This window comes from Manduca sexta, chromosome 2, assembly GCF_014839805.1.
Source record: "Manduca sexta isolate Smith_Timp_Sample1 chromosome 2, JHU_Msex_v1.0, whole genome shotgun sequence".
NCBI lineage: Eukaryota > Metazoa > Arthropoda > Insecta > Lepidoptera > Sphingidae > Manduca > Manduca sexta.
The window spans coordinates 7,660,531-7,670,520 of NC_051116.1; the positions used below are offsets into that span (position 1 = coordinate 7,660,531).

The 9,990-nt window shown below is 32.6% G+C and overlaps 2 protein-coding genes across 2 annotated transcripts; one reads left to right on the forward strand and one right to left on the reverse strand.

Moving 5' to 3' along the window:
* Positions 1-602: 602 nt before the first annotated feature.
* LOC115451638 (zinc finger protein 616) lies at positions 603-5,635 on the reverse strand. The gene is made up of 3 exons (XM_037437015.1): positions 5,389-5,635; positions 3,663-3,930; positions 603-2,670 (listed from the first exon to the last, which is right to left on the reverse strand). Exons 2-3 carry the CDS (start codon positions 3,915-3,917, stop codon positions 649-651), a joined length of 2,277 nt encoding a protein of 758 aa, XP_037292912.1. The 5' UTR covers positions 3,918-3,930; positions 5,389-5,635; the 3' UTR covers positions 603-648.
* A 243-nt stretch (positions 5,636-5,878) lies between these two features.
* LOC115451640 (adrenodoxin-like protein 1, mitochondrial) lies at positions 5,879-9,357 on the forward strand. The gene is made up of 5 exons (XM_037437019.1): positions 5,879-6,106; positions 6,176-6,227; positions 6,829-6,935; positions 7,439-7,579; positions 8,436-9,357. Exons 1-5 carry the CDS (start codon positions 6,007-6,009, stop codon positions 8,537-8,539), a joined length of 504 nt encoding a protein of 167 aa, XP_037292916.1. The 5' UTR covers positions 5,879-6,006; the 3' UTR covers positions 8,540-9,357.
* Positions 9,358-9,990: the final 633 nt, after the last annotated feature.

Consider the following 9,990-nt stretch of genomic DNA (forward strand, 5'->3'; position numbering starts at 1 on the left):
TCTTATATTATAGTAATCAATAAATATTCACTTTTATTGCAACTTGTAATCGCGCAAATTCACGAACCGCATCCAAGACTGTGATCCAAGTTTACATTCTACTTCGGTGGCGACCTCTAAAATTAGTTGTGAGCATCGATTGTGAGATTGCAAGTTACAGCACTATTCACGTGACTTATGTAAGCGACATCTATACTACACATAAGCATTACTACAATTAAATAGAAATAATAATAATAGATGGCGCTGTATATCAACTGAATGATCCATATTTTAAATACTGAATTGATTCATTGATTGATTAATTTCTTCCTAACCAAATTCCTATTCCTATTTAATTCCTAACCGATCAGCTAACTACGCAGGATATATTATAGTGCACAAATGTGTGCGCAATACAATTATTTTGAAAAATACTTACATCGCACTTAGAGTTCGACTCAAGCAGTTATCACCTACTAGACATGAGCCCTATTACGATATCTCGGTAAGGGAAGCGAACCTGCGACTTCAAACTTCAGAAGCAGCTTAACACCCATTGCGCAACCAAGCCTGTTTATTACTATTATTATTACTATGACTAATTGACAAAAACGCAAATAATTCGTAACACCAAATAACTTTTATTAATAAAAAAACATACAATATTCAACTCATGGGGAGATCACAATGTTTCTTTCTGACGTGGAAACGCAACGACGTGTTATATTTAGTGGCAAATGGGCACACCTCACATTTAAACCTTTTTTCCGCTGAATGCTTATATTTGTGCTGCACCAAGTTCGCTGGCAGGATGGTAGCATAATCACATTGGTCACAAGCATACCTCTTACGACCAGTAGAGTGCGCCTCTTCATGATACTTTAAAATGTACTTATTCATACTCTGAAAAGGGCATTGACTGCATTGAAACTTAACACCTAAATCGGCATGTTTCCTCTTGTGTTTCTCCATGGCCACCTCGTAAAACGTCTTGTACCTACAACCGTTGAAATCACAGCGGAATGTAGTCGCATTTTTGTGGCGTAAAGTGTGCTGCGTCAAACTCAGCTTGGACGTAGTCTTGAAGTCACAGTACTTGCAGGCCATCTCGATTGTCTCTGTGTGCTTTAATTTAATGTGTTTCTGAAGTTCAGACACCGGTATGATTTCTCCGCAAACTTGACACTGAGTTTGTTCTGCAACATGGTGGTTTTGTTCATAATGCAATTTCAGTTGAGGCCAGGTAAGATAAGTCTCGGAGCACTTTGTGCATTGAAAGGAGTCCTTAGAGTCCACCTCCTCTTTTTTGACTTCTAGCCACCCGGACTCTGCTTCCTCAGGGCCTGTATGCATTATATTTACATGCCGAGAGAGTTCAAATTCGTCTTTAAACATCTCCGGACATTTCTCGCATTTCTGTAGTTGCGTATTCATGATTCTCTGCGTTGGATGCTTTATAATAATATGACGTCGATAACTCTCTTTAGCTTTAAATATTTTATTACAATATTTACAAGTGTAGGACACCTTTAGATGTACTTTTAGTAAATGAGGCTTTAATTGTCGTTTCTCATGGAAACCTTCGTTGCATATGTTACAAAACACCGTCTTTGGAGTGTCTATTTTGTGCGAGCAGCGTAAATGCTTGGCAAGACCGCCTTCGGAGGCGAAAATTAAACCGCAAAGTGAACACTCTTTGATTAATTTAATGTGCGTGTGATTAGTGTAGTGTTCTCTCGATTCAAATTGTTTATTGCATATGTTGCATTGCACTTTTCTGTCATGTTTTCTCCTTATATGGCGTTTTAAGCTCTCTAATTTATCATACGACAGATTGCATATTCCACACTTAAGTCGAAACGCTTCTTTCAAAGCATTGTGCTTTCTTCTCATGTGCAATTTTAAATAATTAACAGATGTAAACATCAGTGGGCACTCTTTACAAGTGATTTCTCCTGTTTCTTCATTTTTACAGCCCTCTAATAACTCTGGGGTTATGTTTTCTGACTTAACTGTGGGCTCTTCATTCACTTTATGCTTTCTTTGTATATGACGCACATACGTTTCCCTTTTAGTAAATGCTTTAGGACAAAATGGGCAGCTGAACCATTCGTTAGACGCTGGCTGCACACCCGAATGTTTCCTCTGTATGTGAACGACAAGGCTTCTATGCTTGTCATACGTCAATCCGCACTCACTACACACATATTTGAAGGCATCTGCAAACGCGCCATGCTTTCTCCGCATATGCATTCGTAATCTAGCAGCACCTTTAAACACCAGAGCGCATATGTCACACGTATGCTCATCCGTATCATCTGCAGGAGCGTCTGGACCATGCTTCCTCTTAATATGGGCAACTAAACTATTTTTCGTCTCATAGGACATGCCACAATAATCACATATATGCTTGAAAGATTTCCGAAACGCCTTGTGCTTCCTTTTCTGATGCATGTGAAGAGTTTTGTTTGATTTAAACACTAGGTGGCACACTTTGCAGATGTGTGGCTTGTAGGGTTCCAATTTAACCTCGGGATGTTCATAATTGAGCAATTTTTTTTCACTGACTACATTTTCGAACGTAAGTATCACTGCCTCGTGGCTCTGGTCTTCCACTTTGATGGCTGGTTCTGGCTGACTATCCTCACTGTGATGTGCTTCTACTAACAGACCTTGGTTGTCGGCAAACTGAAATAAAAAAATATTTTATGTTTCAATGTCGACAGACATGTGTAATAATACAATAAGTTGTTAATTATAAATTATGTATTTTATAATAATTAATTAATGTAAATAAGGGGCCACGGTAGGTTTCATAAAATATATCCAATCTTTGTCAATTTTGACACAAACATAGTGACAACCGTAAGCTAGGTGTAATAGCTGTAGTATCCCACATGTGTGCGTCGCATTCCAGGATTAGACTGTGTATATCCAGTTTCCAATTAGACCGGTAATTATGGTAACAGGGGAGGGATAAACATCTCTCGATAAAACACTATCTGGATAATCATCTGCATAATTAACATCTCATAGTTATATTAGACAGTTTGTTAGGTTTAGTAGGTTTTGGCTGTATGCATTATATTTATTATTATCTACACAGCTCATAAATTGGAATACACTGAACAATTTATTTTATACTAGCTTTTCCTCGCGGCTTCGCCCGCGTGAACGATTTTTCCGAGATAAAAGTCCCGCTATTATTTTTTTCAGGATAGAAAGTAGCTTATAACCTTCCCAGGGTCAAACATCTACATACGAAATCTCATAAAAATACGTTCAGTAGATTTTGAGAAAATCAATAACATACAGACATAGCTCACTATTTTGGTCATAGTGGCTTCCGCATAATATGCTGTCGCAGACTTTTATTTAGAACTAACTCCAATGGTAAGGCAGCGTATGCCAAGATAGCATTTTCCCGACTTACTTGATATAGATTGTTATATTATAACAAATTATACAAATTCATTATGAATTGTAGCCTATTTATTATTCTGATGTATAACCAATATTACTGGAAAGTTTCATCCAAACCCATTCAGTAGTTTTTTCGTGAAAGAGGAACAAACATATATACATCCATACAACTGTCCACGCAAAATTCCGCATTTATAATATCAGTAGAATGTAATATGAATCGTAATTTTTATTTAATTTTCGAAGACAGGACTTACATCATTAAAATTTAACTCTACTTCAATATCTTCGACTTTTATATTGACCTCAGGGTCTAATGCTAATGTTGGCACAGCTGGAAAATGGTTTGTCTCCAACTCCAAATCCTTGAATGGATCCTCTTGTTGTTTCTTCTTTTTTTTCTTCTTCTTTTTGAACTCGTATGACATCTCCTCCTCTGGCAAAAAGGATGTTGGATCCTTCCTCTGAAACTCGTCATCTTCTTTCTTTATATCTTCAATTTTAATCGACATGGTTTATTGTAATCTGCAAAAAATAATCTTGAGTAAGATGAAAAGAAATTAAGCTAGATATGGTATCATTACGTTTTATTTAAAGAAAGCACTATTCATTTTAAGACAATAAGTAATTTTTCTATTGTTTTCAGAAATATTATGACTTATAAGTATACTGGGACTTGCTTGTGACTCCACCCATGAAAAATTTGGTTTGTAATAAATGATAAAAGTATGGCCTTTCTTGGACTTTAAGTACACTTGTATTCAATTTCATTAAAATAGATCCTTTATTTAAACTGTGAAAGTGTTACAGACAAGCCAAGTTCCTTTTACATTTCACGTAGCATAGACATAGAATTACAATTTTATGTCACTTATTAGGATCTGCATATTTCAGTAAAAATTTGCATTAATAAATTTTTTGTGAAAAATTATGCCAATTATAACTTATGTGAGTATTTTTTTTATGATTAATAAAGTAAAAATAAAAATAATAAATATAAAAATGTATGAAACATTAAAGTAGATATTTTTTGTTGATGCTTATCAAGAAACTTTGTTCCACTAAAATAATAATTGTATTAGCCCTATATTATATACCATCCTACTTCTCACAGGCCTCCTCTACTCCTGAGAGGTATTAAGTGTTAGTCCACCGCCCTGGCCTAGTGAAGACTAGCAGACTTCACATACCCTTAAAATTCTTATAGAAGTATCTTCCCAAGTATGCATATTTCCTAACATTTTCCTTTATTGTTCAAGCAAGTGATAATTCTCAAGGAATAGTTTTAGAAAAGTCAGAGGTGCATGCCATTGGATTCTAAACCTGCAGACATTCATCTCAACAATCTGTTACACTTCCGACTAGGCTATTGTAGCTTTCATTAGCAATTCTTTTATTAATCGTTTCATATTGTTGAATGTAATCAGAGGCTATATTGATACAAAATATGTATAATTCTTAATTTTAATATTACCATAGAGAACAAAGGATTTCCAACAAGATTTTTATAACTAGAATTCTTGTTTATGGGAACTTGATGGGTCAGATGTGTTCTCCAATTACTTAATTATTATTCGTAATATCTTAAATTTTAGTCATCCCAAAGAAAGTAAACATCAATATAGGATTATAACTGTACTTCGCATAGCTCAAAATATATGTTCTCAAAGTTTTTTAACAAGTGAAGAAAAATCAGTATGTTTCATGTAACATCTCTAAGATCTTAACACTATTATAAGCTTTATATTTACGTAAAGATCAACTGCCTCATATATATTATAACATTTATATAAATCACGTTTTCGTGTGCCTACTCTGTTTTTTTAACATTTGTTTATAAAGGATATTGACTTTTGGACGAAATCTAACTGATTGTACCGCTAGAAACAACACAAAACTCCAAATCAAGGCTAACTTACAAAGGTTACTTGTGCGTACGCTACATGTAATTCTAAATACACGTCATTTTATTATAAAACTTACCCAATTTATCTAAAGCATACTTCACTATCACAAATATTCACAGCTTAATATAATATGGCCGTATTTTCTAAGTTTTAAACAAGTAAATTTGGGAAAACTAACTATACTTATACATTGTGAACGTACAACCGACACCTTTGTGCTAAAAATCAATAAATTATTACTATTCATATAAAATGGTCGAAAATGGCCTTTTTAGTAATTATTGACGTTTTTAATAATTTGACATTTATGTTTTGTGTTGCCACTTGCTTATAGATTTTTTCATTTCGCTGTAACGCGCCAATATTGAAAGGTAATTTGTAAATTATTTATAAAACAGACAGAACAATATACCTATATATTTATAAAAAAAATGCAAGCGTTAGTGGGATGATTTAGTTTCTATTTGACAATTAAGTATTGAAAAAGAAAAGTTTGGTCATTGATCTGTATCAAAGATAAAATATATAATATGCATAAAACGGAACCCAACAATCAGCTGTCTATATATTGTTACTTTTCCTCGCTTTCCTCTGTAAATGTCAAAGTGATATCAAGACTCAAGGAAATGTTAATTTTATAACCAAATAAACATTTGATAACATTTTCTTTTCGTTTTGCACATGTAATTACATAATGTTTCAATTATTAACTAAGCGCATACAACTTGCGAGTAAAATAGCTCCCATGTGGACTTTTAACGGATCAAATATTAGAAAAATACATGCCACAGCGAGTATGTTTCAGTTTCCATAATGTTATGTTTGTAAAATAGTGTATAAAGTTAATTGTGCTATAATTCCAGGTTTATGGCACGGTGAATATGAATGGCAGGATCCAAAGTCAGAAGATGAAGTGTGAGTTGAACATATATGATTTATTTTGGAAAAGGAAACTGATTGAAAACACCATTTTTTGGTGTTTTTCCTGATGAGCTCTCATGTCAACAAAAAAACAAAAGTGGGCGCACAATACTGCCTTTTAGGCAATAAATGCATAAGCTTATATTTTTAATTGTGTAATTTACAATAGTTATTTTTGAGGATAACAATATATAGGTATTTATCATGCAGATAACACAGAAGATAAAGTATTTTGTTTAACTTGATTGAGGTCATGTTACATGGTAAAATATATGTAAACATTGTAGATAACTATGTATTACAAACTATATAATATTTAAATAACATGGATATATAATTCACTTGGTTGTCTCTACTCACCTTACAAATGTATCCCCAAATAGAAAAAGCATTATGATTACAGTGGCCTTGGTGAATATACTTCTTTGCTGCCACTCCTAAAGAAAATACATAGCTACACTAATTACAACACTAAAATGGAACAAATTGTTCTTTATTCATTTTTATTACTTAAAAAATGGTTTAATTACTATGAATACACAACTGTAAAATTACAAAATAATCTTTAATAATGTAAAACATTGCAACATTTCAGGGTGAATGTAGTGTACATAGATAAAGATGGCAACAAGACTAATGTTAGAGGGAAAGTAGGAGACAACATATTATATCTAGCTCACAGATATAAAATACCCATGGAAGGTATATTCAAGTTTAGTTTTTTCATATAACATTATACATAATGTTAGGGATAGTGCAATACTGTGAAAGTAGCATTGGTAATTATTGCGTGACAAAGAAAGGTTTGGATTATCAATCCAAAGTTTAGTATAGTAAGCATTATTCTCAATTGTATTATTTACGTCACTTACGCAGCATTTCCACTGCTAGTTTAATCAGTAATAATGATAAAATAATGCACTTATTTCTGTCAATAAGATGATATAAATATTTATGGGTTGGTTATGTTGATTTCTGTTTAAAGTTAGCATGTTTTATTAGTGTTTTTTTCATCGAAATATAAATTGTAAATATTGTAGCTTTAAAATTAGCCACCTGAAGTCGACTGCTGAACATAGACTTCTCAAAGAAATCCAGTTGGAGCTATCAAAAGCCTGCCTTTAGCATGTTTCTATGACCATTATCAAGTTAGCTTAATTATGTCGTCAAAGCCAAATAATCAACAAACTAATGTTATATTACAGGTGCTTGTGAAGCATCACTAGCCTGCACTACATGCCATGTGTACATCCCTCATGATTTTCTAGATAGGTTACCACCATCAGAGGAAAAGGAAGACGACTTATTAGATATGGCACCATTTCTTAAAGAAAATTCTAGATTAGGTAAGTAAAACTGAATATTGAATAATGATGATTGTTATTGGTTTAATAGTGGCAATGTTTTTATTAAATTTATGTTACCATGACTTTGAATATGCATATGATTACATTGGATTATAGCTAAATTGGGAGGCGTACCATAGTCAGCTATATTAATAATGAACACCTTTTTTGAAATTAAACTAATTTTTCGGATTCTATCGCGGTTTTTTGTTTTTTATTTTTCTCCCGACGTTTCGAAGACTTTGCAGCCTTCATGGTCACGGGGGGGACTGAGGTGTTGTTCATCCGCAAAGTCAAAGTTACAATATCTACCTACATTTTACAATTATACAACTTTTTTGAAATTTTAGCTGTTGGTGGTCCGATCTACGCAGAATGAGCTCACAGTGTCTTGAAGTCTGGCAGCGGGTCTTTTGGGTTCCGATTTAATTAAATGTAGAAGACTTCAAGACACTGTGAGCTCATTCTGCGTAGATCGGACCACCAACAGCTAAAAATTTAAAAAAGTTGTATAATTGTAAAATGTAGGTAGATATTGTAACTTTGACTTTGCGGATGAACAACACCTCAGTCCCCCCCGTGACCATGAAGGCTGCAGTCTTCGAAACGTCGGGAGAAAAATAAAAAACAAAAAACCGCGATAGAATCCGAAAAATTAGTTTAATTTCAATGTCTAACATTCGCGTAAATATAAGAAATCATTATGAACACCTTTTTTACTTAAAACTATCTAATAATATCCTCCCCGTAACCATGAAGGCTGCAAAGTCTTCATATAAAATTATAAAATAAAAAATCATGATAAAAAAGTGATTTTATTTTTTCCAATATTCAATAATATATCTGTATGTTGCAGGTTGTCAAATAATTTTAACGAAAGAATTAGAAGGAATGGAAATACAGTTACCTCAAGCAACAAGAAACTTCTATGTAGATGGACACAAACCAACACCTCACTGAAACAATCACTATGTTTTTGCACAAAGACTATGCATAGTCTGAATTAACTGACTTGATGTCGAAAATATATTAAAAGCAATAAGATTGGCTGCTGTTATAGTTTTCATGTATTGTATACAGGGCAGGTCCCTTTGGGCCTCTTTTTTTATAGCGAAAGCAATGAAAAATAGTTTCCTTTCCTTTATATGATCACAGCTACTCAATGCTAGTAGATTTGTTTATTTCATAAAGGAAAAAGAATGAACAGGAAAGATCTAATTGTTAGGCCCTTATTAATATTGAAAAAAAGTTAGAGATAATTGACGCCTATAGTTTATTTAGACAGTATTTAAATTAATTATTTAGTAATCTCTGCCAGCTGGAGGCAAGAAAATAAACCAAAAAGTTACATTTAGGTGCTATTGTTCTGTAAAATCATCCCCACAATTTGAAAATCTAAATTGTAGTCATGAGGGCAAGAATGGCTTATAATTTTTGATATAATGACGTTGAAACACACTAATGAACCAATTAATTATATTTGAAAATTCGATTTAGGTTATTAATAAATTAGTTGTTAGAGCATTATACTTTATACAAAAATTGGTCTGATTACCATAGGTACCTATATGAAAAAATAAATTATTGGTTATGACTATGTTGGTTGGTTAGGCTGTTCTTGCCGATATGCTATAATGTAATTTGACAGTAAATAATGAACTAATATTATCATCCTTTATATATTATGTAGGAATACATAGTGTAGAATGATGTACATAATATAAAGTTGTTTCATTTATAAGTACAAGTATATGCTAATAATAAAATTTTTGAAGCAATTTTTTGTTTTTATCCTTCATAAACCTTATACTATTTGAACTAATAGACACCTAGCCACTGGTTGGACCAAATGACTGCTTACACTGGATTATCTATTACTGCCTTAAAAGTGTATACAGAAACCCACAGACTTTTCAGAGACACAACCTTCAGTAATGAAGTATGCCACTAAGAAGTAGAAAAACTTTATATATCGAAATGAACAATTTCTAACGGCACTATGTTTAAATCTATCATAGGTATAGATTATATATTTTCAATTATTAGACCTTGTCAATATGATAAACCACCCTGTCTGTACCATAGCACAGAGAAATATAAGGGTATGTTAAGTATAGGTAAAGTAAAAATATTTAAAACATAATATATTGAGGGACCGTTGATATATTACTGTTATGAAATGTACCAATGCAAAGAAGACAATTTTTTCAGCCGCAGTTAAGTTTAACAACAAAATATTAAAGTATTTTAGAGTAAGTATGTAAATAATGTTATAAATATAAAGCAAAATTGTTAATTATAAAACACAAATTTAGTAATTATCTCAGAATATGATTCTCAATTAGGTATGTATGAAACATGAAAATGCTAATATGTAATATGAGTTACTATTATCTTCCATACAGTATGTA